This window comes from Penicillium paradoxum (assembly GCF_028828445.1).
Source record: "Penicillium paradoxum strain IBT 22861 chromosome Unknown utg000004l_segment0_segment0, whole genome shotgun sequence".
Classification (NCBI taxonomy): domain Eukaryota; kingdom Fungi; phylum Ascomycota; class Eurotiomycetes; order Eurotiales; family Aspergillaceae; genus Penicillium; species Penicillium paradoxum.
In genome coordinates this window covers 3,023,199-3,049,416 of record NW_026643182.1, presented here as the reverse complement: position 1 = coordinate 3,049,416, position 26,218 = coordinate 3,023,199, and the positions used below count along the sequence as shown (strand labels likewise).

Here is a 26,218-nt window from a genome sequence, read left to right as displayed (position 1 = left end):
TACCGCTTGGCCACATCACCTGGGGGCAAATGGAGCTTGTTTACTGTGTTACTTATCCATAGAGCCCTGGCTGGCTTGTCGTTTCTCTGATAGCTACGATCTGATATACGCTCTTTCCTCTATATATATTGATCAACCTCAAAAAGATTTCTGTTTTGCTGGATGCGCAAATGAGAACTAAAAGATGTCAGTTCGAACGCATCACTGATTTGACGTCCTTTACCTCCAGTGCGAGGGTAACGTCCGTACCTATACGTAGAGGTAGGTAGGAAGGTAGGTAGGTAGCTTTGGACTCCAGTCTCGGTTGATCCCGGCTGTCCCAAAACGGTAACCCGACACACAAAACCTTAGAGAATCCAAGAACCATGCAATTTCACAAGAGCCTCCGAGCTGTGGAGATCAAGCATATGTCGAACGAAGTTAGTGGAGCCTGGGTTATCTACTGCGTCATCAATAGAGATGACAGAGATATTCAGGTACGGAAAACCAAGTGTTCCGAAAAAAGAGATCTCCAGAACAATGTGAATTGATAGTCTATTCCGATGCAAGTGCGCCCGTGGCCATCGTATGTAAAACCCATGAAAATTTGATGCCGCAGCCGGCCCGAAACAATCTGTACTCCGTAGAAAGAAACCCGCCATGCATGATCGCATTCTGAAATGCTGCTTCCCAGCCCCTGATGTCTGTCGTTATTTCTTGTCGCCGTTGGGAGCGCTCTCCCCTTCCAAATCGGCTACTTCTCGTATAATATCTTTTAATCCGCGCACACCCTCGTCGACCACGGTCTCCGGAATCCGGACATCGACTTCTTCAATGTACTTCAGAGGGTCGTAGGGATGCTCTTTGTTGCCTTTCTTGGTGCCGTTGGTCTCTTTTGCTCCGTTCATGGTTTCGCCATTTGCGACCTTGGCCCCGAGTGCGGGGTGAGTTCGACCCTCTGCCGAGGCGAGTACGGCCGCCATCACATCGTCGAAGGTCTCACAGCGGCCGGCGCGGAGGAGTTCTGTGGCGAGGGTGGTGATTTTGTCGGTCCAGCCCAGGCGATTTAGGGAGCCCAGGAGGTTATCCTGGAGATCTTCGAGTGCACAGCTGGCAGATAACTTGACGAGGAGGTCGGATTCAAGGGCGTCGGGAGTGGAGGAGGCTCCGTTGGTGGAGGCGGAGGAGGGCATTGTGGAGGGTGGGGTTCGGGTGTCACAAGAGGACACTTGCACAGAAAAGAAAAGCGCAGGGAAGCTCTTGGAATCAAGTAGTTCTAGATCGCGCACGAGAAATGAAGTAATGCCGGTTGCGCAAAAGTGATGGGTTGTCGGAGAGGGGCCCGCCCTGTATTTCAATGCGGGATTGAAGGCGGATTAGAATTACATTGCACGGAATGAACAATACACATGCATAATAACCAGACAATTGAAGCTCAACAGAGAACCAAAATAGGAAACAGGAGAATAGATGAATAGGAAGACTCGCATTAACGGCTGCCAGATCGGACCATCGGCATTGTGGGTCCGTTCTCGAGCGGTGAATCGCCTCATTGGTCTCTTTTGATGTTATTCTCATCACTCTACACATCTCTCTACGGCAGGATCGGACTGATTCTTATGGTCATTTCTTTGAGTTCTTCATGTGGGACAAACCTCAAAGGGCCTAGCCCTTCTAGCTTTTCTAGTATGTCAATCACTGCTAGGTCCTTATAGATATTCTGACACGCGGATCGCATATGATCTCTGCGTCCATATGATATCTGTGTCTTCAATCTGCAACTTAATTACCCTACTCGGCTTTGATCACAAATGGTCCAGGCGCAGGGTTTGTCAATGCCCAGGCAATACCGTCACTCATTACCTCATCCCATCTCTTGCTTTCAGACAATTTGGCTCCGAATCTTCTGAATCCATGAGGCACACCGGGGAAGACATGAACATTGGTCGGAATACTAATGAGAAAGTTAGCACCAGAAAGGACCTACCATCGATCATTGTGAACTTACTTGTTTGCTGCAAGGTGCTGTCCATAAAACAGACCCTCATCTCTCAAGGGGTCATTACCCGCAATTCCAAACGTAGTAGGAGGCAAACCCCTGACCTCTTCCGCGGTGGCATTCCCAGGACTCATCCGACGGTCTCCCTCGGCATCGTTGGCTTCCCAAACCCCAAGTAGCTCACCAAACAGTTTAATGCGACTGACCGGCAAGATGGGCGCTTCAGCACATTGAACATAACTCGACAGATCAGGACTCTTGAGCATCTCTTGCCTCGGCGCATAGTGGACATATTGTACAAGACAGGGAATCATGAGAATCTGTCCAGCAATCTTGGGACAGGCTGCGAGACGCTTATCCTCGCCGCGCAGCTGAGCCAGCGCCAATGATGCAGTCAACCATGCACCAGCTGAGATGCCACCCACGACAACTTGTTCGCTGATCCCGCCAATATCGGCGATATGTTCATGTAACCAGACAAAGGCATCTTCGATATCATTCCAGGCAGTGGGATAGCCATATTCGGGGGTGTGTCGGTAGTTTACATTGAGGACCACGACCGGGGTACCCTTACTGGCCCGCGAAGTGACAATCCGCGAGCAGGTCGCATCTTCAGAAGCGAGTGTTCCAAACAGAAAACCGCCGCCGTGAAGGTGCACGTAAACAGGCAGGCGCTCGGCGATTGGCACACCGGCAGGACGGTAGGTGCGAGCCTCCAGGGTCGCTCCGTCGCGGGCTGTGATCGTGTGGTCGTGCATCTGGACCGTGGAGCTCAAGCCTTGGTCGATCATATCCTGGGCGGCAGATTCCTCACGGCCTTTATTCAGTAATGCCTTCAATTCTTCCACCGATAGATCCTTGGGAAGGTCGCCCAGCGTTGGCTCGAGGGCCAGCCATTCGGCGCTGGGGCCAGTATATTCAGAGAAGTCAGCCATTCTATTCGTAAGGAGACTGGATTGCAATCAAGATGTACTGGGAAGATGAGGGTTCAGCTACGCTTACACCGATGGATGTCATCAAACAAGCCATCACAACTACCCCACCTCGGCTCGGCTACCGATCGGTTACTATATTTTGACATGCGACTGTGACTGTCCGGCAAACCCACGTAGCAGATTAACTATTTAGGTATGCCGTAGATGGAGAGAGATGCGACAAATATAAGGGTAGATAGGATGTCTTATTTGAGTCCTCGGATATAGTTGCAGAAACTCAATTGGAACCAAACCTCCAGACCCAAACCCCCAAGCATGGATTCCGGCATTTCATCAAACCCCCCCTCACGTTCCTTAGCCGACAAGGCTGCAATCGTAACAGGCGCAGGCTGTCTTGGTGATGGTATTGGCAACGGACGCGCCATTTCAATCCTTCTTGCTGAAGATGGCTGCGACGTGATCTGCGTCGACCTCAACCTGGAGTGGGCCAACAAGACAGTGGAAATTGTGAATTCGAAACCCGGCCGTGGACAGGCGCTTGCAATTCGCGCAGACGTCACATCAGAAGAGGACTGCCAAGCAGCGGTGCGCTTCGCAGTCGAACAATTCGGACGACTGGACATCTTGATCAACAATGTCGGAATTGGCGGCGCAGCGGGTACTGCGGTCGAAGTTGATATGCTCCAGTGGGCTAAGAGTATGGAGATCAATGTTGCCAGCATGGTTCAGATGGCCAAATACGCAATCCCAGAGATGTCCCGGAATGAGGGGGAGATAAAGGGTAGCATTGTGAATATGGGCAGTGTGGCTGGGTTGAAGGGTGGTACACCCCATCTCCTATATCCAACTGCTAAGGGCGCTATTGTCAATATGACGCGTGCGATGGCGGCACACCACTCCCCTGAGGGGATACGTGTGAACTGTGTGTGTCCGGGTGTAAGTTTATCATTTTCCGTGCCGTACAAGACCGAAGCTGATTATCTTAGATGCTATACACGCCCATGATGTATGGGAAGGGTATGAGCGAAGAGGCTCGTGAAGCCCGTCGGAAACGAAGCTTGTTGGGCACAGAAGGGAATGGATGGGACTGTGCTGGAGCTGTGGTGTTCCTGGCTGGACCTCATGCTCGGTGGATGACTGGTGTTATTTTGCCTGTTGATGCAGGGACAACAGCTGCGGTAGGAATTGGAATGACCAAGAGCGCAAGTGTCAATGCATAATTAGATGAAGGGTGCTCTGATGTTTTGCCATTCTCATGTTCTCTTCTATAGATTCATAGAGCTTTTTACTACCTTATTCTCTTGCTTCTGGTATCTCAACGTCTAGAACCCTATCTCTGCTGGGGAGTCGAACAAAAAATGTATATGATATCTTCTAACACTTATACAAGATCTGACACCAAAGCTATCCGATCCTTGATCTTACCCTCTCCTAATTCCTTAAGAACCCTGGGGAAATCCTGCAACTTGCCCAGTTCCACCTGAGGCTTAATGACTCCCTTGGCAATCAAGTCAAGCACGTCGACCAAATCTCTGTACTGTCCACCATAAGTGAAGATAATGCTGAGTCTCTTCCGAATGCCAATCTTCATGTCCAAATCATTAACGCGGGCAAGGGTCCCAACACACAGGATCTTGCCGGCAGGACGAACTGAGTAGGGAGAATTGAGCATTAGTACAAGACCCGACAGACCGACACATGGCATGGAAACTCACCTATCTCTTGCGCATCCTGGAATGTCTGAGGACCGCCCACAAACTCCAATATAGTATCAATCTTCCCCTGCAAACCATGTTCCTTGACGAATTCTTGCACAGACTTCCCAACAGGAACGATATCCTCTGATGGAACACCTAACTCTAGAGCAGCATCTAGCTTCTCCTGGCGTATGTCAGACACAATGACTCTGGCACCGATGGATCGCACAATCTGGAGCGCATTGAAGCCAAGCCCACCAAGACCGAAAAGGAACACGGTTTCTTCCTTCTTGACCTCAGCACGGCGAGTAATTCCATGATAAGCCGTGGTTACAGCATCAGTAGCGACGGCAGCAACTGCCGGTTCAACGCCTGTACCCGATGTCAGATTGTGCACTTCCGTGGTTTGGCAGGAACCTTACCATCTGGCAATGGAATCGCGGAGCGAACATCAATCGCGACATATTCGGCATAAAATCCGTCTTGACCGATGCCATGGTGCATACCATCTGGACATAACTGGGCCAGATCCCTGGAGCATTCGGTGCAGGTGCTTAAGCCACATCCGGGGACAGATAGAAGAGCGATTCGGTCTCCCTGGTTCCAGGGGTTAGTCGTGTTTCGGGATATGGGACTATGATCTTCTTACCAATTTGAATCTTTTATCTTCGACTCCTTCGCCTATATCAACAATTTCACCGCATCCTTCGTGGCCCTGTAAGGAATAGGTCAGGTTGGTTCTCTTTTCAACATCTTTGTGCGCACAAAAAGAAAAAGACATACAAGAATATACTTCTCGTTAAATTGCGGTCGGTCTTCGACATCTAGAAGGGGTTGATCGCTGTGACAAACTATCACGAACAGCGAGTATCAGCAACAGAGAACATGCGTCCGAAATCTGGATGGATATTCATTTACCCCCCGATGCTAGTAGCTTGACCAGCAAACCTGTGGCTGGGGTCGAGGGTACAGGAAGCTCTTCCCAAACCTATATTGAGGTTAGATAAAAGGGTTGAATGTAAAATTACTAACAACTAACATACTGGATTCTTGTTTCCTTTATGCTTCCTCCAAGCATGCATGGTGGTTGGTGTAGTGCTACCCATCGTTTCAAAATTGTTATATGGTGAAGAGATGCCACTTGGTTGAGCAGCCAGAATTAAATAGTCAATTATTGGGCGTATAGAATTATACAGTACTCTGTATAGAGACTATATACAGGCAGAGACTAGCAACCAAATACGCGCCGTGTCGAGTGAACAACTGAGGGGGATATTGTCCGGATTTGGGAAGCCGACGTGATGGTTATAAACCGAAACCAAGTCCGAATACCGGCCCAAGACAGCGCTAAGGGGGATATTAATGCGAGCTACGTATCTAAACAGTCGAAATCGACCAGTCATTGGCTTCGCCGAGAAAGCCGAACAGCCGAGGGTATCGATCAGCCTCTTGGCAGAAGAGGATTTTGCGGGGGGAATCTGTCCCCCGCATTTTCAGTTTACTATGGAGGCTGTATCTAGGTCCTAGGTCCTAGGTCCTGGGAAGCTTCGGAGTTTCAACTCTCAGAAACAGAACTCTGCGATCATGTCTGCGCCGCTTTGGTTGCAGTTCACCGGTAATCAGGCCAAACGGAAACGCGCCGAGCTTGCCTGTACTGCGTGTCATAGCAAGAAGGTATGTACGTCAATACCCCCAAGATCTCGGCTATCAACTAGTGACTAACGGCTGCAGATTAGATGCGACCTGCAAGCACGAGGGGCTCAAGGGTACAGCAATTGTACTAAATGTGAAGCTGGTAGTAAAGAATGTCGGTGAGTGGCACCAATTTGAACGCGTCGGAAGCTGGTCCTGACCCGGTTATAGAGTCAGACCATCCAAACGAGGTCGGTCCTCCGGGACAAGTGCGGCTCCCTTGTCGCCGCCGAGTACCGAGAGTATTTCCAGTGCGAAGGATCGGCGCCAAAGCTCCCTGGTCCATCTGGCTCTCACTCAACCATCTTCGGAGCAACCTCCATCTGGGGCTAGCCTAGCAAATGATACCCGGTCTTTGGACTTCCCCAGGGATTTGCTTCAGAGATCATCCATATCTCCGCGGAACGTGGAGCAGACGACACATCAGAATTTCGAAAATATTGGATGGTCGTTGCGAGATGACCGATCCTCGGGCCAAGTGCTGCCCGACTCCATGGGCCCACCGATACAAGACATGACAAATGATTCTCCTGCTACTCAACGGACAGAAAGAACGGAAGACCACTCGGAGCATAATGAAAGCTACCCGATCGGTCACGTCTTTATGCCAGAGCTACAGACAAATGCTCGAGCACAGGAACGCCTCATTGCTGAAAGAATGCCGGAGGTGCCTAACCTCCCCGACCCAGATCTACAACAGACATTCGCAGAAACATACTGGGAATACTGCTATACCTGGTGTCCAGTCCTAGATCGAGATAGTCTTCCAGGCGAGCTCGCTCGATCTCCACTACTCGTCAATGCCCTGGCAGTGGTTGGTAGTCACATCAAACCTCCCATGATCCCACATGATGGACCTGCTGGCTATTACGAGCGAGCACGCACCAGGTTCTATAATGATGAAGAGCCAGATGTGATGGTCTCGCTGAAAGCTGTTTCTCTGTTCTATTGGTGGAGTCCGCGACCACCAACTATTCTCCATCGCCATTCTTCTTGGTGGTGGACCTCAGTTGTCATCCGCCATTGCCAGCAACTAGGAGTACATCGAGAACCAGCTCCGAACCACCCACTGCGTCAACAACTGGATCTCAGTTTACGGCGTCGAATATGGTGGACGGCGTTTGCGCGCGAGCGACTAACCGCCCTGTGCCAAAGTAAACCATGTATCATCGACCCAGAAGACTGTACCCTCGCCGAACCCACACTTGGAGACTTCTCCGGTGCCCCAGATCAAACCAAAGCCGAAGTTTTCATCTACTGGGTCCGTTTATGTGCCATAATCGGCAGAGTTGCCAAATACCTCGCCCGTTCTACCGATGCTGGATCATCGACATTCCCGGCGCATTTAGCCCGCGATCTGATCGGCTGGGTGCAATCCCTCCCTCCCCATTTACAGCTGCCGATTGGATCAGATCGCACAACCCACTTCAACAGAGATGTGCATCAACTCCATCTCCCATATCTGGCCGTCATCATCCTCATTCACCTTCAGCGATCCTCCACCTCTCAGCCTCTTCCACAAGCATATCCACCAGCAATACTGGCCGCGACCTGCATGGCGCGCATCATGCGGGATATTCTAGTCCGCGGCGGGACCCGATTTCTCATGGCCATCACGGGATGGTATTGCGGTACCGCATTCATCGCGCTCCTTCAAGCCCTCCGAATCGAAGGTCTAGCCAAGGGCGCCAATGAAGATCTCGATATGTTGACTCTAGCCGTGGACCAGCTACGCATCATGTGGCCCACGGCGGCTGTATTCTACTCGGGATTCGATCGTCTGCGATCGAGCGCTGCAGCCCCGGACTTCGATTCCCAGCGCGCGCCTGGTCCGGAACTCGGTATGGGTGATGGAAGTGTGTATATGCAGATGGCAGATGGGATTGATTGGACTGCTTACTTCCCCTTTGCGACTACACAAACGAGTGGGATCGCTGGTAGATTGCTCGTTCCACATACCGAGGAGCTTTTCTTTGATGACGATGCCTTCGCTGAGGCAATGTTTCAGTTTCGGGATCTATTTGACCCTTCTGAGACGTTCAATGAAATCAATCCTTTTATGTAGCGTGATAGATTTGTCTTTATATCTTCCCTTCTAATTAGACATACCGATTATAGACTCATTTTGCAGACTCTCCGCTGTATGATATCATTCAAAGTTCAATTCATTAGACACGTTTCAATTCTGAAGTCATATACAAAGATCATGCCAGCACCAAATCCTCATACTCCCTCACAGCCACATCCTCAGCACGCTTGCGATACCCCGGCGCTGGACCCTGATATCTCGCAATAATCCTCTTCTGCTTGTGCGCCAGATTCTTATTGATACCAGTCATCCAAGAATCAACCTCATTCGCAAGCAATCCATCCGCGCATCTATGCACATGCTCCGTCCAATCCAACATACCCTTCCTCGTAGCCTCAGCAAAGGTAATCCCCCGATCTCGACAAAACTCAATAAACCTCGCCACCCAACTAGCAGCATATTCCACACTGCGCGGAATATTCCCAAACATCTGATGCGGTCCCATAACCATCATCATATTAGGGAATTCATCAACGAACAGTCCCAAGTACGTACGGGGCCCCTCACTCCACCGATCCTGCAACTTCACCCCGCCCACACCGCGGAAATCAATCGCAGTAAAAGACCCAGTCACAGCGTCAAACCCAGTCGCGTACACAATCATATCGAACTCAAACGTCTCATCCTTCGTCTGGATACCAGTCTCGGTCACCCGCTCAATGGGGTTCGTTTTCACATCCACCAGTCGCACATTCGGCTGATTAAAAGCCTCGAAATAGCGCGTTTCCATAGGCACACGCTTCGTGCCGAATCCGTGACATTTCGGAATCAGGATTTCCGCCGTGACGGGGTCATGCACGCGCTCACGGATCTTGTTCGCGATGAACTCGCTGAACAGCGCATTGGCCGCTTTATCGGTGTTGATATCGCCGAAGTTGCTCATCCACTTGGCGAACCCGCGTTTCGCGTACAGCTCTTCCCAGAAGGCTTCGCGGTCTTCCGGGGTGAGGTCGAATGTGCTGCGCGTGTCCGGGACGTGCATGAAGCAGTGCCAGGATTCCGAGCATTTTCGGAAAATCTCTGGATACTGGGATCTGATCTCGTTCATTTCTTCTGCGGTGAGGGGTGCGTTGCGGAGAGGGAGACTCCAGTTCGGGGTTCGTTGGAAGACGGTTAGATCGCCTACCGTCTTGGAGATTTCTTGGATTACTTGGATGCCTGTTGCGCCGGTGCCGATGACTGCGACGCGCTTGTTGGTGAAATCGACTTGGTCTGATGGCCAGCGGGCAGTGTGGAATGCGGAGCCCTGGTAGTCCCGGACGCCGGGGATGTTGGGTAATGTGTAGTTATTCAGAATGCCGATGCAGGTCACGACGAATCGGGAGGTGTATTGGTTTCCCTGTTCGTCTGTCACGAGCCAGGACTTGGTGTCGTCTTGGAAATGTGCTGCTACGACGCGCGTGTCGAATTGCATATCGCGACGGAGATTGAATTTGTCGCACACGAACTCGCAGTATCGGAGTGTCTCGGGCTGTGAGGCGAAGTGCTCTGACCAGTTCCATTCGTCGAGCACTTCTTGCGAGAATGAGAAATTGTAGGAATAGCTTTCTGAGTCGAAGCGTGCGCCGGGATAGCGATTCCAGTACCATGTCCCGCCGACACCGCTGGCGGCCTCGAGGACTTTCGTCCGTAGGCCTAATTGCCGCATGCGATATAGGGAGTAGATGCCAGATAGGCCGGCGCCAATGATCAAGACATCGTAGTCGAGGTCTTTGTTCTTTTGGGAGAAACTGGGATCGACGATGCTGCCCATGGTGGTTTGAAATTTGAATGCGATCTGTGTATGTAGAGTGGTGAATATTATCTCGTGAGGTGTCAGCCCTTATAGCTCAATATATGAACACTTATCAATCTACGGAGTATACAGCGCTTTGTTCCGCGAACATGCCGCACGCCCGAAGACCGGAATTGATAGAGACAATCTGCGGGGAAAAGGTGAGCTCCAGACAGCCGGTATGTTTGGCGCTTGTATGAAGCCGAGGTCCACTGCGCTAGCCTGTCTCCAGGTTTGGTGCACGGAGGACGGAGTACGGCGTATGGTGTTGATTGGGAGGATATAGTGGATAGCATATCGCGAAGTCAACGGTTTGGTCTGATGGCTACAGTATAAAAGTTGTAGCAAGATGGTATGAACTGGATCCGATATTTGGATATCAGATGTTGTTTACCTAGGTATGCTTCCTCCTGTGCAGATAATTCTCAGCATATGGACTGTACTGTTTCTATCCAGAAATAACGACCGCACTACACGCCATGTATATTGCTCACTCCTCCGTAGATAGTACGAGTTATGCACATATGCACCAGCGATCCCAATTGTATACTCTGTACTGAATATCCCGTGTCTTCTTTAGGGCCTACGGTCCCAATACACGGCCCCCACCAGCGAGAGTCTCAAGCAGCTAGCTCTTTACGCCAATAACATCCCTTCGGAGTCCGGTCCATAACCCTTGGCCTTCAGAGACGCCTCGGATCACTCATTCAATACCGAAAAGGCAAACCATTCGATCTCTATTGCATCGTCAATGCTTACAAACCTATTCCCCAGTTCACCGGCAATGTATTCCATGCAGGTACTCCGTACTGCATCCTGCTCCGTGCCGTGAAGCCAACAACCTGATCCCCCGCGTTTCCCCAAAAATAAAATACCGGCAACCCAAATTGAGCTTGGCTTCAGAGTCGCTGTCGGTTAGGGAGGCTCGGTCTTACATCTGTGAAATCCCCCAAGGAACGGTTGAGAACCTGCCCCCACCCCCAGACTCTTATCTCTGGGGTCAAATGGCCAAAATGGAAGGTGGATTGGGGGGACCTCTGTCTGGAGAAATGGATTCGCCTATCTGCGAGGTTTCTACTCCTAGAAAGACCCCCCAACTACACTCTTTCCAAGAGCCAGAACTTCTTGAAAGACCAATTCCCACGGATCAATCCACTCCCATTCAGTACTTTTCGACTCAACCCCACCAAATCCCGTGAGCTAGCTGCTCCAAAATGGCAGCTCCCCAAGAGAGCGACAACCACTCTGTAAAATCCAAGTGCTCCAGCGCCTATTTCGAAGAAATTGAGAAACACAAGACTGTTGATACAGTACACACCGATGAGGCATTCAAAGTGATCGCCAACTACAGCGGCGACGAGACATGGAGCGAAGAGGAAGAGAAAAAGCTCCTCCGCAAGATCGACTGGCATCTCATGCCGATTTTGTGCGTGACCTATGGACTGCAATATTACGACAAGGCGATGTTCTCACAGGCTGTACGAGTATCCGACATTCCTCTTTTTTTGTAGCCTTTCTAATCAATTCCACCCCAGGCGCTATTTGGCATGCGTACGGATCTAGACCTCAATGTCGGGAATAGGTACTCGTTCTCGGCGTCAATCTTGTATCTTGGCTTCATGGTGGGAGCGTATCCTGCCATGACCATGGCGCAGAGATACCCGGTGGAACGGGTTGCCTCAGCTATCATCACACTCTGGGGAATCTGTCTGATCCTAACACCCGTGTGCAGCAATTACAAAGCGCTCTATACGCAGAGGTTTTTCCTCGGCCTGCTAGAGAGCGGCGTTAGTCCTATGTTCATGCTTCTAGTCGTGAGTCAAATATAACACCTAGAAAAAAGAAAAAAAAAAGAATCATATGCTAAACAAGAAACTTTGAGTAGGGCGGCTGGTACAAGAAAAACGAACAAGCAATGCGCATGGGGTAAGTCCAGCTACACCTTTGCCCTTGTATACACCCATCTAATAAACCCAGAATGTGGTACTGCTTCACCGGCTACGTATCCGTCTTCTCGCCACTCGTCAACTACGGCCTAGGCCACATAAAAGGCACACTCGCACCCTGGAAGTACATGTATTTCGTCGCCGGCGCCGTGACCATAATCTGGGGGCTGGTCCTCGTCTTCCTCCTCCCACCGGACCCAGTTCACGCACGCGGATTCAGCGAGCGCCAGCGATACATCGCCGTAGCAAGACTACGATCCAACAACTCCGGCGTGCGGAACACACATTACAAGGGCGGCCAAGTGGTCGAGTTACTGGCGGATGTGCGCTTCTGGCTGATTTTCGTGGTTGCGTTTTTGAGTATGATTGCGAACGGTCCGATCTCGACTTTCACGCCTATCATTATTAACTCGTTTGGGTTTGATACGCTGAATTCGTTGCTGCTGGTGATGCCGCAGGGGTTCCTGGCTGGTAGTTACCAGCTTATTGGGCCGTATTTGGCGTATCGGTTTGATGGGAGTGGGGTTAGGGCTTGGATTGTGTTTGGTGCGCAGATGATTACTGTGCTTGCTGCTTTGTTGCTGGTTGTTTTGCCGCTTGATGCAACCGGAGCTATGCTCTTTGCGTGCTATATTCTTCCTGCGGTTGGAGGTGGGTATGCGGTTCTTATGGGATTGCAGATTGCCAATGTGGCTGGGTATACGAAGCGGTCGATTGCGTCTTCGGGGCTTTATATCGGGTATTGTCTGGGTAAGTTGGGCGGTTGGGTTTAAGGAGGTTTAGTTGTACTGGGGCTGATTTTTGGATCGTGCAGGAAATTTCACCGGTCCGCTGCTCTTCAAGGAGACAGATGCACCTCGCTACGTGCCAGGATTTATTATTGTTGTTGTGACTTCCTTCGTGGCTGGTGTTACTGTACTCGCATATCGATACTTGTGTGTCCGGGAGAATCGCAAGCGAGATCAGTCTGGAACTCCGGAGGGATATGAAAATGCGTATCAGGATGACTTCACTGATAAAACGGTAAGCGAGAAAGGGAGTTCGTTAAGCCGCTTTTTACTAACCGTTCAATCTGATCAGAACCCTCAATTCCGTTATATTCTATAGACCGAGCCCACTTTGGGATCATAGACTTGTTTGAGATCTGTTTCATCTGTTAGTGGGCAGATGCTGCAGTCTCTCATTTAGATGAACTTATATTTCCATAGACATCCACCATGATTGTCCACGACTGAACCAGGGACTCCCAGATGCTTCTCTCAAGAGGTCGCCGAAGATTGCCCGTGGAAAAGTCCTCCGATGGAATCCATGAATATTAAAAGATAGAAAGACTCAATGAAATCAGAAGCAAAATGATGAAGGCCAGTGTATGGTGGCCATGACTCCTCGTTGACTGGAAACAGTGAAAAAGCTACATAATACTTAAACGATATAGGAGTCAAATAGAATCACAAAGCTAGCTCCACAAAAAAAACACACCAGCCTCAAATTCTCTCACCAGAAAAGAATTTGAGCACAAAAATCTCCAAGAATGTCTCGCCAAAGAAGAAAAGAAGAAAAGAAGAAAAGAAAGAAAGAAAGAAAGAATGAAGAAGAAGAAGAAGAAGAAGAAGAAGAGGAAGATGCAGAAGAAGACATTGTGCATGGATCAAACGCCAGTTGTACATTCCAATTCATTCCGCCAAGAAATATGATTCGCTGAGATGAGAAGAAACGCCATCAAATGCCGGGAGAGTTCGTGAGATAGTCATTAGAGATCACCGTCTGTGTCGGTCGCCACCATGCGCTCTTTCTGTTTCTCTTTGCCCTTCCTCTTCAGGGCGTCGAGTGTATTCTGCACTTCGTGTTTGGCCTCTGTATCGAGGTTGGTACGTTCATCTGGCTCAAGCGTTTCCTTATCGCCGACTCGCTCATATAGCATGCGAGAGATCGACCGATTGATGTTGGTATATTGCTCTTTCGAGATGATCTTTTTCTTCAAGTGAGGCTTCAATGCAGTGCCAACCATTTTCTGAATGTCGGCTTTGAGCGCTAGAGATGGCCCGGCTCGAGTAGGAGATGAGTCAGGTGATCGGGAGACCCCGGGATGCAATGCCCGTTGGGGGATTCGGGAGCGAGGACGACCTGGATGGGAGTGTGGAGTATCTTTGCTCGCACCATTCCCCATTGGGCTGCCAGAATAGGATACTTCGGGGGAGAAAGGAGGTGATGCCGGCTCGGCGGGGGAGGAGAGCTGGAGTGGGGAGATGGGCCGGCTTCGCGAGAATGGTGGCGGTGTGGCCGATGAGAGAACAGGAGAAGAGTAACGTGATGAGGAGGGTGAGATGGAGGGAGAAGATGGACCGGGAGACGGGCGATCGGTAGGAGCAGCAGATGTTGATGCCGAAGGTCCATATGAATGGGTGCGACTCGGAGCGTCTTCGACTTCCTTCAATAGGGACGAGAGGAAGCTTGGTCCGGTGGGATTTTCACCATTGAGCCGTATATTAGAGGCAGCAGCCCTGGATGATTCACCAGTTTGACTTTGCTGTGCGAGAGCTGCGAGCTCCTGGGGCCTTCTCGTCCGAGGACGCTTCAGCTTGCGCTCAGGTTCTGTGGGCTCAGGGGACGGTGACATGGTCGGCTCTTTGCGCTTTCTAGCTGCGTTGGGGTTGTTCTCAATTTCTCGTGCCCTTTCGAAGGCGTTCCAAGCTCGCATTTCTTCCAGGGACTCAGGCTCCGGCGTCGGAACCCTGGGAACCCGGGGTCGCGATGGTCGGGCATGCTCAAGGTCGAATAGAGATGCCGTGTCGCGAAATCGTCGGCCACCACCTTGGCGTTCGGCTATCTCAAAGCGGCGTTGCCATGCTTGAAAGTCACGCTGGTTGGCCTCCTCGCGACGGCGTTGTTGCATCATACGTTCGGCAGATCGATCATCGTCGAAAGGGAAATCAAGATCGAGGTTCAAATGGTCCCAAACGGACTGCCAGACTCGCGCCCAATGGAGGGAATTCGCCTGGTTCGAACTCAGTAGCCGCCTCTGCTGGGCTCTAGTTCGTCGACTCCGCTGCTCGGTCGCCCGAGATGGCCGCGCTGGTGCCTCGGGTACCGGTCCCAGAGCACGTTGCGACTCGCATTGTTGACAGTACCAGGATCCTGAGGGGATTTCATCAAGTCCCAAACAATATAGATGAGATGGTGCATCACATCCATCGCATAGAAGAAGAACGTCCTCATTGTCGGCTTGCCCGCAAAGTGTACACGGGTGGAAATCGGCCAGGTCATCCTCCACATATTCAATAATCATGGAAGGATCAACATCGGCCACTTGTGTTCGGTCTTGAACGGCATAGGATGAAGTAACAGTGCCTATATTATAAGAAATTAGTATAGTTAGTACAGGTAATTAAAGGGGGAACATGTCATAGTTCAGGGAAGGGGAGGGAGGCAGCGTCATACCTCCAACTTCGTTACTCAACTCCACCATATTGAAACTGCGTCGGCATATCGGACAGCTGTTCGCCCGTTCAACCCATGGTTTTAAGCAATTATTATGTAGGACATGACCACAGGGAAGTAGCTGAGCGATCTGGGAGTCCTCGAGTCCATCTTTGAAGTCGCCATCCTTCAGATCAAGGCTCACAGGCTCCAGAGGATCGCCCGCTGCTTCACCAAGGTCTCCTAAACAAACAATACAGGTATCTGACATGGGCGAAAGAATCATAAGAGAAGGCGAAGTCCATGAAGAGCGACTCCCAGAAGGTGTAGAAGCGAAGAAGGTGTGGGGAGCGCCTTTTGAAGGTGGGCCGGGTCGCCGGACTAACGCAAAGCAGGAACGTGACGGAGGCAAATGATGCCCTGGATTGGCGGGTCGTGGACTATTTTTGACCATGGGATTACAAGGGTTCGAGATTGAACCTGGCATTTCACCCTTGGATATCGAGACTTCGTTTATTCCAAAGCGTTACCATTCATCGAATATCGGATTTGGGTCGTGGGCCTTCGGAATCATCCTTGCAACCATCCAACATGGTCGCTGTACGACGCAAACTACAAAGTCCCTAGAGGCAAGGTGGCCAGTCTACAATCGAGAATAACGCATAACTACATTACGCGCGCACGATTCAGCTGAAACCCGAATCACAGGCCTTGGGGGCCAGATGTCCAGGTGGAGTATAATCGCCTTAGTCATCATAGACCAGTTTGCAACAGACGACCAACGTAATAGTAGAATCATGTGGATGCCAGGCACCAGGTGCGAATGTTCAGGTGCTCCTAACAAAGTACGAGTGCGGATATCATCCGGGGCACAATCAGCCCAAGGACCCAGACACCCTCAGTGCGATACACCCGGTCCACCTGACCCAGGCCTAGATCCGCTCGTGGCGTTGAGTCTACGTGACTGCCCAGCCCCCAGGGAGGTAAAGGGAACAGCGCGTGTCGATGGCTCACCTATACGGTGATTCACATGATCGCAGGACATGAAAGACGATTCAGGCAGAGTATTGAGTTGGTGAAGTTGGTATCATGGATGCAGCGACCGACGCGGGTTTTGGGAACCAGTCACATGGTTATACGGTATATTCGAAACGATGCGGATGCACAAGGAATTCGTAAATCCCGATTTTTTCATTCATTTTTGGTATTCAGACGTAACCGTAAAAGAGAAATGAAACCACACAATCCTCCCATTTAGACCTCAGCGATCTCACGCAGACGACGGATGGTGGAACGGGTGGCAGCGGCAGCGGGGGTGCTGTGAGTAAGAAAAGAGACTGTTAGTGATTCATCGTTCTTGTTGTGTGATGGTCTGCGAATTGTGCGCCGATGGAGACAAATCCCCAGATCAAGGCCACAGCGTCGCTTGTTGATAATGGTTGATGGGCGACTTACGAAACGGTGTAGGCACCGCCGGCAACAACCTTGTCGCAGCCCTTGCACTCCCAGATACCGACAGCCTTGCGCTTGACGGTGTTCTTTCCGCAGAAGGTGCAGACGTAGCGGGCGTGCTGGGTGACTTCCATCTTCTTCACCTGCTTACGCAGGGAGGCACCGTATCTGTTGTAGAATGCTGGTTAGACTCCGATTCGTTGTGTAGAGTTTTCGCTATCTGTCGTATATCTCGATCGAGGAAATCACAGTCGTGTGGGCGCGAATTGGGCGAGTCTCATACCTGGTACCATATTTACCGGTGATGCCGACCTCTGTGGGAAACAGTTAGCATGAAAAATTCGTCTTGCAGGGTGTTGAATTCGGGGCCACATACTCTTGGTGCGCTTCGTCATCTTGGCTGTTGTTGAGGATGAAGATGGGTACTCAACAGGAGATCAAAAAAGACGCTTTGAATGAGGGCGGGTTGTGCTGTGGATCTGAGTCGCTTAGGGCTTACCCTAGTTCAAGAATGTCACGTGAATGCAAATCACATGTGTCCCTTTTTGAGTTAGTGGGCTTACATCAGAGTGGATTGCTGGCCTCAGGTTTCCGATGCTTACTTTGGGGTTCGACGGTCCACCAGGTCCACCCGTAACATTCGTGCGAATGGGACGATGACGGTATTGGTGGATGTTCATTTAAGATGCTGATTTTAGTCTGAATTTTATTTGATGCCTGTAATTTCAGGTTTTTATATCAATGTGAAACTCCCTACCATGTGCGAAAGGGATCTAAATCCCGGATCACCTAGGTATGCTCCGAGATTGTGTTCGAGACTGCCATCTTCTTCGTAGTCGGGCCAATCGATCTATCCGGTCACGTGATCCATCCAGCACATGAAATAGAAGCAACTTTCCAGATCGAGTCGAGAGTCCAACTTCCATCGTGTGACTTGAGTTATCTCTAGTCCTACATAAAGCTTCAAGTTCATCGTCCACGCATTTCACCAGCTCTACTCTGCTCCGAACCCATATTGCCTCTCCGGGCAGCGTATCAAGGAGCTTGTGATCTGCCGAAAGCTCCCCTGTTCACCAGAGCTACATCATAGACTCAATAGCCAACTCACCCAACATCCAACCACCATGACTTCCCTACGACAGTATGATCTAGTCTTGCTAGGTCCAACTGGCTACACTGGCCGATTCTGTGCAGAGCATATCGTGCAAAACCATCCTACCGATCTGAAATGGGCTATTGCAGGTCGCTCTGCGGAAAAGATGGAACTTATCGCCAACGAACTGAAGGCTCTTAACCCAGACCGCGCTGATCCAGGTAAATAAGCTTGGGATCTGGATGACCTCCGGATGTTGTTTCTCGGTGCTCACTGATATGACCATAGATGTCTTGGTCGTCCAACTCAACCCTACCGAGCTTAACGAGCTTGCCCTGAAAACGCGACTGGTTATCAACTGTGTGGGTCCATACCACTTGTACTCGACTCCAGTCGTGGAGGCATGTGCCTCCAATGGAACTCACTATGTAGATGCGTATGTTTATCGCATTTAATGCGTTCATTTTTGTTCGAACACTCACTGATCATTACAGTACCGGAGAGACTCCCTGGATCAAATTGATCATCGAGAAATACCATGAGACCGCCAAGGCGAATGGTGCTATTGTTCGTTCTGCTGCTCATTTGAATATATCATCATCGTACTGACTGCTAGCAGATGATCCCTTCAACTGGTGTTGAGAGCGCACCCGCTGATATACTGGCATGGTCTCTGGTCAAACGAGTCCGAGAGGACCTCTCATCTCCGACCCGGCAGATCAACAGCACTATCAAGGAAATGAAGTATGACACGTCATATCCCTGAAGAATCCCATCTAATTCATCTAAATTAGGTCTTCGGGCCCTAGCGGCGGAACCTTAAACACTATTCTAACCATCTTCGACTGGCTCCCAACATCCGAGCTATCCAAGGCCATGAGCCCCTTCTCTTTGGCAGCATCCGCACCCCCAAAGAACATTCCCAGCGAATCAATTCTGCAGAAGGTCTTCGGCGTCCGCTTTATCCGCGACCTAGGCACGGTGACCACCTCCCCATCTGCCATCGCCGACATCAGCATTGTGCACCGCAGCAGCAGTCTGATGCCCGAGCTGTACGGACAGCAATTCTTCTTCCGCCAGTTCCTCTCGGTCCGCAACGCGCTGGTTGGTGTCGCTATCCACATCGGCTTTCTGGTGGGAATCGCGCTACTTGCGCTACCACCTGTGCGCTGGCTAGTGCGGAAGTTCGTCTTTGCACCTGGCACCGGCCCGAGCAGAGATGACTCGAAAAATGATTGTATGGAATACCACGCCATTGCCACCTCTGACAGTACCCCACCGCAGCGCGTTTTTGGTAAGATCACCTACCATGGCGGTATGTACCTCCTCACTGGACTTCTGCTGGCTGAGGCTGCTATGGTGGTTCTCAACGAGGAGGAGAAGATCAAGAAGGTCTCACGCGGTGGTATTGTTACCCCCGCTACGCTAGGTCAAGGCTTTGTGGATCGCTTGGAGAAGGTCGGTTGCAATATCGAGACCAAGGTATTCCAGTACTAAATAAGCTCATCGGTTACGATTTGAGGCCCAAAGCAATCATTCTGGCTGAGCAAATTGCCTGCAATTTGTGATGAATCACACATCTTTTTATGCTTCAGCTGTCACATATGTATTTTTGCAATAACCAATCAACCATTATTCTCTGTTATGCAGACAGATCTATATTTCCTCCATTCAAAGCTTATCAGCCCTTCCATCAGCAAATCCCTGGTCCTTCAACCAAGCTCCAATGATATCATTCACTTCTTTGGGCTTCTCCCACAGAGCCCAGTGCGAAGTATCAATTTGCTTCAGAGTCAACTGTGGGATAAACTTCCCCATGGATTTACCCAAATGAGCGGGCAGCGCCTGGTCTCTCAATGCCTGGATAAAAAGCGTAGGAACCTGGATCTGCCTATCTAGAATATCAAGCTCCTCCTTATAGTTCACATCGCGAGTGCAGTACCAACTGACTATAAGAGGTATATTAGCATAGAAACCCCGACCAACAAATCCAAGAGCAATCATACGCGGTCCATGAACTCCACTCCGTGCAAACTCATTCGTATAAAATTCCAACTCCTGCGCAAAGTCAGTACGGAAATCATCAAATCAAATCAAATTCAACTTACCTTCTCACTCAACAGTCTCGAAGGCTTCAACACGCCAAGTTTATCCACCAATACACCCTTGTGTGCGTCGAATCCAAACTCACCCGTCTCCGTACGGCCCCCGTACAGTGCAAGCAGAAACTGGCGAATATCATCCTTGGTTCGAATGATCTTCTCCAGCTCCCCACTCTTGAACTGCAACTGGTACGTGAAGTTAGGTGTCACAGTGCGGACTAGTTCTTCGAGGGAGATGTTCTTCGCCACGGGTCGCGAGTAGGGCACGCAGACTGTGAACAAGTGGCTTACTAGCTCCGGGTGCCAGAGAGCAACGCGGTAGGCGAGTGCCGCACCCCTGTCATTGCATTAGCTTCCGAGATCGGGGAATTTGGTCGGAGAGAGCTTGCCAGTCATGTCCTCCGAGGATGATTTTGGTTTCGCCTAGATGGTTCGCCAGGGCTTTGATATCCGCTGCACAGCTCTTATTGGAGTATTGCGTCAAGTCGTCGGGCGCGTCCTTATGGTATTGTTAGATTGGCATTCCGTATAACGGATGTGCGATTTCTCACCGTTCGTCCATATCCGAGGCAGTCGGGGGCTACCACTCTCAATCCCATATCAACAAGCATTGGGATCTGGTATCGCCATCCCACTGAGATGTCGGGGAAGCCATGGATCTATGGGAGTCAGCGAGTGTCTCTTTTGCTTGGGCTGGCGTCTTACCAGAAAGATGGTGGCTCTGTACCGGCCTGACTTGGGCTGGCTAAGAATGTATGCTGCAGGATATTAGTCTGGCGGGTTTATGTTACGACGCTCTCCGAGTCTCCCGGCTCTTCGTTGAATTGCGGAATGCTCACAGTACTGATGGCCATTGAGTGTGGCAGTCTTGTACTCGATACGGGGGTCATCTGAAACTTGGATCTTGTCGACAGCCATGACGAGTTGGATCAAGTAGTACTATGGGGCCTTCAAGCAAAGAACCTTGGAGAATGAGGCATGAAATGTGAAGACTGATGATATGCCCGCGCAGTATCTGAGCGATGAAGTATATATAGCCGTGAAACCTCACCGGGATAAGGTGACAAGCGCCAGTGGTGAATGAGACAGCCCAGCAGATACAATGTCTTTATTTCATCGTGAACACACAATAACTGTATGAAGCTAGATGAGGCTAGATAGTTAACAAGGTATGTGAGAACCCCTCCCCGATACCTCGGCACGCTGAACGCCCCGGCTAATCAGTGGGGCGCCAAGCCATTAGCGCTATCAACTCCGCACGCCGCAGATCTGCACATCAACTGGCCTGGATCATGAAATATGCATCACAGTGTGTCTTGAATAGAAAATTTGCAAATACTCTACATTTTATGTCTTTGTGACCGAAATACCTAGTCATATGTACCATGAATACCCAGGAATCAACCATAAAGAATTCGCATGTAAGTGGGCTGCAACTTGCTCCCATGAGCGACACTAAGTCGGTGTCACTGCTGTTGCTATAGTCATAACCTGTAGTCATACCTACCCATGTGATTGTTATGACTATGTTGTCCTCATGGGTAAGGCTCAGTTGAGAATCGGTCCGAAGGTCCCCGGTCTCAATTACGCCAGTCAACCTTCTGGAGTCTTCAATTAGTTGGCGCGGTACCTAGTAGCAATTTTGATGATAAAAAAAGCAGACCTAGCTGCAAAATATTTATCAAATTATGATCTAAGAAAAAAAAGGGGGGCTCCTAGCAGTCCTTTCTCGGTAGAAGACTGCGCGAATCGAATCTGGCACCAGTCCCATTTTGGGACAGTCCCTTTGAGGCAGGACATACCCTTTTAAGGAAGAGCAGGACGTTTAAGCCAGGACAACCACACAGCCACTGGTCGGAGCCGTCGACAGGGAAGGAGTTGTCCTTTTACTTAAGGGAACAAGAACAAACATACTTCCCAATCGGGAAGGTCTAACCACACCATGCATTATTATCGCCTTTGTCCCCTTTTTTTGGGCAGTGAGGCCCTGAATTACTGTATATTACCTTTCTCTGCGAGATCTAGGAACAATCTAATACCGGGTTTTCATAGAGACCTGTGAGACTTCACATCTTGCATATTTCTACTGTTTGCTAATGCTATATACTGGTACGAATGTTAGACACAGACCTTAATTCAGCAAGAGAATACACCTTGAACTATATATCTAGACATAGAGATGCAAGCTCCCCAAAATACCACCGAAACGAGTGTTAGTGCTCACTAACGTATCCTCACCTCGGTCTTCAAATGTATACAAATCAACCAAACTTAGGGTCGATACATCTCGATCTCAAGGGGCCGAAGATACCTATTTAGTCCAGTTGAGGTGTCTAACTTGGTTGAGCTCCAAGCCGTAATGATCTGCAAACGTGTTGATGTGATAGTTCGATTCGGGTCCTTGTCTCACTGTTGGTCGATGTCCCATGATCCCATAGAGTCAGGATAAAGCATCATAGATATTTCAAATCATCAGATTGGTTGCACATATCATACATACATTCCCTGGAGAGAAAAAAAGCCCAAAGAGAGTGCAACACGAGCCTCACGATTCAAAGCGAAACAAACCAACTCCCAGCAAAGATATCGAAACAAGTCAAGGCGTCCGGGTATTTGTCCTTGATGGGCAGGCTAAAGCCATTTCACCACTTCATAATTGACATGAAAAAAAGGTCGACGGCAGTCGACTACAAGCTAATAAATCACAGTATCCTCATTATCCTCAACGACCTCGCCTCCGTCATCATCGCGGTGGGCATCATTCTGGTCTTGAACGGCACTTTCCCCCACGTTAGCAGTGGTTCCATCCGTTTGGACTGGATCAGAGGTTTGGTCATGAGCATCCACACCCACCGTATCCGGAGCACCCTGAGCTGTTTCCTTAGATTCTGGGTCTGTCGGATTGGTCTCGGGCTCTGGAGCCGAGGGCGGGTCTTGAGAACCATCTACCTGCTGCGTTTCGTCATACTTCTCTGTTTTTTCCACGCCTGCTTGTGGTTGTGCTTCAATCTCGGCTGGCTGCTGGGGCGCAAAGGCTTCGGGCGGGTATCGGGCTTCGAATTCGGCTACTTCACGGGCAATAGTCGCCTTTGCCTCTTCGATCTGCTGCTCTATTACCGAGTCGTCGCCAGGTCGGGGTTGCCATGGTTTGTAATACTAGACAAGATGGATTAGCTTGTGACCACTGCATTTGCATAGGAAAGCATAACTCACCAGGGCCGGCTCTGCCCGTGTCTTGAAGAAATGTGCCATAGCAAGCATATTCGAGTGTCGTGTTTGCATCTGCGAAAAAGGTCAGCAATCACCATCGTCGTAAGAAAAGTTAATAGAGACATACCGCTTCTCGTTCATACAACGGCTTCTCCCTCCTCCGAATCTCTTCACGCTGTTCTTTGCGCCGTTTCTTCAACTCGCCATACTCCGCATCTTGGGACTTCAGCTTTTCTTGCTGCTTCTTCTCAATATCAGCGCGCCGTCTCTGTGCCGCAGAACTCGATTTCTGCGAGAGAGTACCCAACAGTGCACCGAATAACCGCTGGCCTCGCTGGCGATCCTCCTCTCGTCCTGCGCGCAGTCGCGCGGGCCTTGGCTCAGTCGAATCCTTCGTCACTGAGGGAGGAGATGACGGGCGACGGCGCTGGGATTGCGGGGAGATGTTGCCCTGAGAGCTGAGTCGCCGGCGCTTAGCGTCGTATTCTGTAATTGAGGACTTTCGTCTCTTTGCAGTCACTTCAGGTGACTGGCTATCCGTGTCCTGACTGGGCACAGCCACTGCGGAAGCGAGCATCTCAGTACTATCACAATCACACGGGGTATTAGCTAGAGCGCTCAATTTCAATGCTTGGGTGCAGGTTGCACGGGACGGAGGTGAACGGTACCCTTCAGACATGGTGACTTGAAAGTAACAAGAAGACCAGGAAATTAACAAAGCTAGAAGCTCCGGGCTGCGTCAGAGGTACAGACCGAGTTGAGGTCTTCAAGTTGGGGTTGCGAAGCGCAAGACGACACTGTCGTTGCTTGGGATCACGTGCACGGACCACTTCGTCTTTAGGGTGTTCCCTCCCACGGGCGCTCTCTCTCTGATATTTATTCTCGTTGTGAATTCCAGCGTGCGCCAAACCCAGCTTCAATCTACTTTTTGCAGCTTCATACGTTCGATTTTCTTGTTCGCATATCCTTTGGTTCATCATGTCTCGCCACCACCCCGATCTCGTCATGTGCCGCAAGCAACCCGGCATCTCCATCGGCCGTCTGTGTGACAAATGCGATGGAAAATGCCCCGTGTGCGATTCCTACGTTCGCCCGACCACTTTGGTCCGTATCTGCGACGAGTGCTCCTTCGGCAACTACCAGAACAAGTGTGTCGTCTGCGGCGGCGAGGGCATCAGTGATGCATTCTACTGCTTTGAATGTACGCGCCTTGAGAAAGACCGCGATGGATGTCCCAAGATTATAAATCTGGGAAGTTCGAGGACAGATTTGTTCTATCAAAAGAAAAGTTTCAGGAATCAATGATCCTGGCTTGTGGCTTGGTGTGTCTGGGTGGAGGAGAGCCAAGCACAAGTTCGGCGGGTTTACGATTATCAGCCTAGCCACCACAAAATGACTCTACAAGCGTTACAAATGTGAGCACATGCATTGTACCGCGTCGGTGGGCTGTCTAAACCCCCATATAGGTTGATCTAGTGCCTATCTATACAATGGCGATTTACCGGCCGGGGCGGCGAGGTCTGGCGAATCCTCGTGCCGTAGCCTGGTCTCGAGCCGGGGTGACTTCTTCTTGCAACCGATCAGCGGTGATCTCGTCAGGGCCAGAGGCCTCAATCTGCAATTTGTGAGCTTTCAATGACCAAATGATTACGACTATCCATCCACTCGGGCGCGCATACCTTTTTCTCGATCTTGAGTCCTTCCTGTTCGGCAACCGTGATTGCATTCCTCCGCGAGCTGGCGTGCAGCATGCGCTCCTTGATCGACGATCCCGTGGGACAGGTGTACACGAAAATCACAACATCGGATCCGGGGTAGTGGTAGAAGGAGTACCGCGGCGAAGAGGAGGAAATGTGTGTAGCGACAGAGTTCGCCTCGACCCCAGACTGGGAGTCGGCCAACACGATCTTCTCCGTGGGAATATCAACAGTCTCCTTGAAGTTAGCCCCAAATCTCACAGATCCCATCTACATTGCCCGTCTCCTCCAGTTCTAGAAACTAGACTCAAGAATGACCACAAGTCAAGGAATAACTTACCAGCTGCACCAAACCGCCGTCCTGTAGATCCCTCAAAGCAGCCTTGGCCGCATCATCAACTGGCATAGAAACCCTCATTCCAGAACCCGAGCCGTGTCCAAAAGTACCTCCGATACCAATATCCCTCCCGGTTGTACCGTTCCGTGCCTCGGCCTCGGCCCTCCGCACAGCCTCCAGCTCCCTCTCCTTCTCGCCCATCATGTCTTCACGAGAGATGGCATTCGGGCCCTCACCGTCGCGCTCACGCCACGCCTCCCGATCCAGAATCTCATCTTCCTCGGTAGCAAAGACCGTAGAAGCGAACTTCTCCGTGCCCAGCTCACGGGTCAAAGTCGACCGAGTGGAGGCAAAGAGCGTCTTTGCTCGCACGGGGGCATTGGACGGGATGTAGGTCAGAGCGATGAGCGAGGTCGAGCCAGACTTAGTCCGGCGGAGAAGAAGGTAGATGGGGGTTTTGGGCTGGAGGACGGAGGACAGCTGGGGGAGGGCCGAGACGAAGGCGTCTGCTGAGAGGCTTCCTTGGAAGGAAATTGCGGGCAGCGGCGTTAGGGTCTCTGCTGTAATGGTGACTGGCAGACAGAAGCTTGAGGAGTCGGAGTTGAAGCGGGCGAATGCATCTTGCAGCTCCGAGGAGACTGGGTGGGTTGTTAGTTGGTTCCAGGGGTTGAATGGGTTGAGGTCCTGGTGTGCTGATCCCTTACCTGTGATTCCGGACTGCATGATGCTGCGTTTTGGTATGCAGCTGGGTTGGTTGGAGTTGTTTATTTAAAGGAGGGGGAGCGGTGAATGAGGGGCT

General features: G+C 50.6%; 14 protein-coding genes across 14 annotated transcripts; 5 read left to right on the top strand and 9 right to left on the bottom strand.

Annotated features, from left to right (window-relative positions):
* Window positions 1-689: 689 nt before the first annotated feature.
* On the bottom strand, window positions 690-1,172 carry N7457_004855 (uncharacterized protein; the record flags this gene model as incomplete). Its single annotated transcript, XM_057175900.1, has 1 exon — window positions 690-1,172. One exon carries the CDS (start codon window positions 1,170-1,172, stop codon window positions 690-692), a length of 483 nt encoding a protein of 160 aa, XP_057032947.1.
* A 598-nt stretch (window positions 1,173-1,770) lies between these two features.
* On the bottom strand, window positions 1,771-2,913 carry N7457_004854 (alpha/beta hydrolase; the record flags this gene model as incomplete). Its single annotated transcript, XM_057175899.1, has 2 exons — window positions 1,771-1,933; window positions 1,988-2,913. The coding sequence occupies 2 exons, from the start codon at window positions 2,911-2,913 to the stop codon at window positions 1,771-1,773; spliced, it is 1,089 nt and encodes a 362-aa protein (XP_057032946.1).
* A 315-nt stretch (window positions 2,914-3,228) lies between these two features.
* On the top strand, window positions 3,229-4,133 carry N7457_004853 (SDR family NAD(P)-dependent oxidoreductase; the record flags this gene model as incomplete). Its single annotated transcript, XM_057175898.1, has 2 exons — window positions 3,229-3,849; window positions 3,900-4,133. 2 exons carry the CDS (start codon window positions 3,229-3,231, stop codon window positions 4,131-4,133), a joined length of 855 nt encoding a protein of 284 aa, XP_057032945.1.
* Window positions 4,134-4,294: 161 nt separating this feature from the next.
* Window positions 4,295-5,692, bottom strand: N7457_004852 (zinc-binding dehydrogenase; the record flags this gene model as incomplete). Its single annotated transcript, XM_057175897.1, has 7 exons — window positions 4,295-4,563; window positions 4,629-4,982; window positions 5,033-5,207; window positions 5,260-5,325; window positions 5,394-5,461; window positions 5,529-5,598; window positions 5,654-5,692. The coding sequence occupies 7 exons, from the start codon at window positions 5,690-5,692 to the stop codon at window positions 4,295-4,297; spliced, it is 1,041 nt and encodes a 346-aa protein (XP_057032944.1).
* Window positions 5,693-6,194: 502 nt separating this feature from the next.
* Window positions 6,195-8,367, top strand: N7457_004851 (uncharacterized protein; the record flags this gene model as incomplete). The annotated part of the gene is made up of 3 exons (XM_057175896.1): window positions 6,195-6,284; window positions 6,342-6,421; window positions 6,474-8,367. 3 exons carry the CDS (start codon window positions 6,195-6,197, stop codon window positions 8,365-8,367), a joined length of 2,064 nt encoding a protein of 687 aa, XP_057032943.1.
* A 139-nt stretch (window positions 8,368-8,506) lies between these two features.
* On the bottom strand, window positions 8,507-10,144 carry N7457_004850 (flavin-containing monooxygenase; the record flags this gene model as incomplete). Its single annotated transcript, XM_057175895.1, has 1 exon — window positions 8,507-10,144. One exon carries the CDS (start codon window positions 10,142-10,144, stop codon window positions 8,507-8,509), a length of 1,638 nt encoding a protein of 545 aa, XP_057032942.1.
* Window positions 10,145-11,379: 1,235 nt separating this feature from the next.
* N7457_004849 (uncharacterized protein) lies at window positions 11,380-13,218 on the top strand (the record flags this gene model as incomplete). The annotated part of the gene is made up of 6 exons (XM_057175894.1): window positions 11,380-11,643; window positions 11,701-11,979; window positions 12,051-12,091; window positions 12,143-12,861; window positions 12,926-13,134; window positions 13,192-13,218. The coding sequence occupies 6 exons, from the start codon at window positions 11,380-11,382 to the stop codon at window positions 13,216-13,218; spliced, it is 1,539 nt and encodes a 512-aa protein (XP_057032941.1).
* Window positions 13,219-13,861: 643 nt separating this feature from the next.
* Window positions 13,862-15,799, bottom strand: N7457_004848 (putative PHD and RING finger domain protein; the record flags this gene model as incomplete). Its single annotated transcript, XM_057175893.1, has 2 exons — window positions 13,862-15,459; window positions 15,550-15,799. The coding sequence occupies 2 exons, from the start codon at window positions 15,797-15,799 to the stop codon at window positions 13,862-13,864; spliced, it is 1,848 nt and encodes a 615-aa protein (XP_057032940.1).
* A 983-nt stretch (window positions 15,800-16,782) lies between these two features.
* N7457_004847 (60S ribosomal protein eL43) lies at window positions 16,783-17,375 on the bottom strand (the record flags this gene model as incomplete). The annotated part of the gene is made up of 4 exons (XM_057175892.1): window positions 16,783-16,846; window positions 16,984-17,148; window positions 17,264-17,294; window positions 17,357-17,375. The coding sequence occupies 4 exons, from the start codon at window positions 17,373-17,375 to the stop codon at window positions 16,783-16,785; spliced, it is 279 nt and encodes a 92-aa protein (XP_057032939.1).
* A 729-nt stretch (window positions 17,376-18,104) lies between these two features.
* N7457_004846 (saccharopine dehydrogenase family protein) lies at window positions 18,105-19,570 on the top strand (the record flags this gene model as incomplete). The annotated part of the gene is made up of 5 exons (XM_057175891.1): window positions 18,105-18,294; window positions 18,362-18,509; window positions 18,568-18,640; window positions 18,693-18,817; window positions 18,868-19,570. 5 exons carry the CDS (start codon window positions 18,105-18,107, stop codon window positions 19,568-19,570), a joined length of 1,239 nt encoding a protein of 412 aa, XP_057032938.1.
* Window positions 19,571-19,744: 174 nt separating this feature from the next.
* On the bottom strand, window positions 19,745-21,093 carry N7457_004845 (alpha/beta fold hydrolase; the record flags this gene model as incomplete). Its single annotated transcript, XM_057175890.1, has 7 exons — window positions 19,745-20,022; window positions 20,080-20,131; window positions 20,182-20,512; window positions 20,565-20,674; window positions 20,727-20,834; window positions 20,881-20,933; window positions 21,015-21,093. 7 exons carry the CDS (start codon window positions 21,091-21,093, stop codon window positions 19,745-19,747), a joined length of 1,011 nt encoding a protein of 336 aa, XP_057032937.1.
* A 1,776-nt stretch (window positions 21,094-22,869) lies between these two features.
* On the bottom strand, window positions 22,870-24,064 carry N7457_004844 (pinin family protein; the record flags this gene model as incomplete). The annotated part of the gene is made up of 3 exons (XM_057175889.1): window positions 22,870-23,331; window positions 23,389-23,457; window positions 23,513-24,064. 3 exons carry the CDS (start codon window positions 24,062-24,064, stop codon window positions 22,870-22,872), a joined length of 1,083 nt encoding a protein of 360 aa, XP_057032936.1.
* A 299-nt stretch (window positions 24,065-24,363) lies between these two features.
* N7457_004843 (PHF5 family protein) lies at window positions 24,364-24,690 on the top strand (the record flags this gene model as incomplete). The annotated part of the gene is made up of 1 exon (XM_057175888.1): window positions 24,364-24,690. One exon carries the CDS (start codon window positions 24,364-24,366, stop codon window positions 24,688-24,690), a length of 327 nt encoding a protein of 108 aa, XP_057032935.1.
* Window positions 24,691-24,883: 193 nt separating this feature from the next.
* Window positions 24,884-26,142, bottom strand: N7457_004842 (twinfilin; the record flags this gene model as incomplete). The annotated part of the gene is made up of 3 exons (XM_057175887.1): window positions 24,884-25,000; window positions 25,065-25,316; window positions 25,423-26,142. 3 exons carry the CDS (start codon window positions 26,140-26,142, stop codon window positions 24,884-24,886), a joined length of 1,089 nt encoding a protein of 362 aa, XP_057032934.1.
* Between the last annotated feature and the right edge of the window lie 76 nt (window positions 26,143-26,218).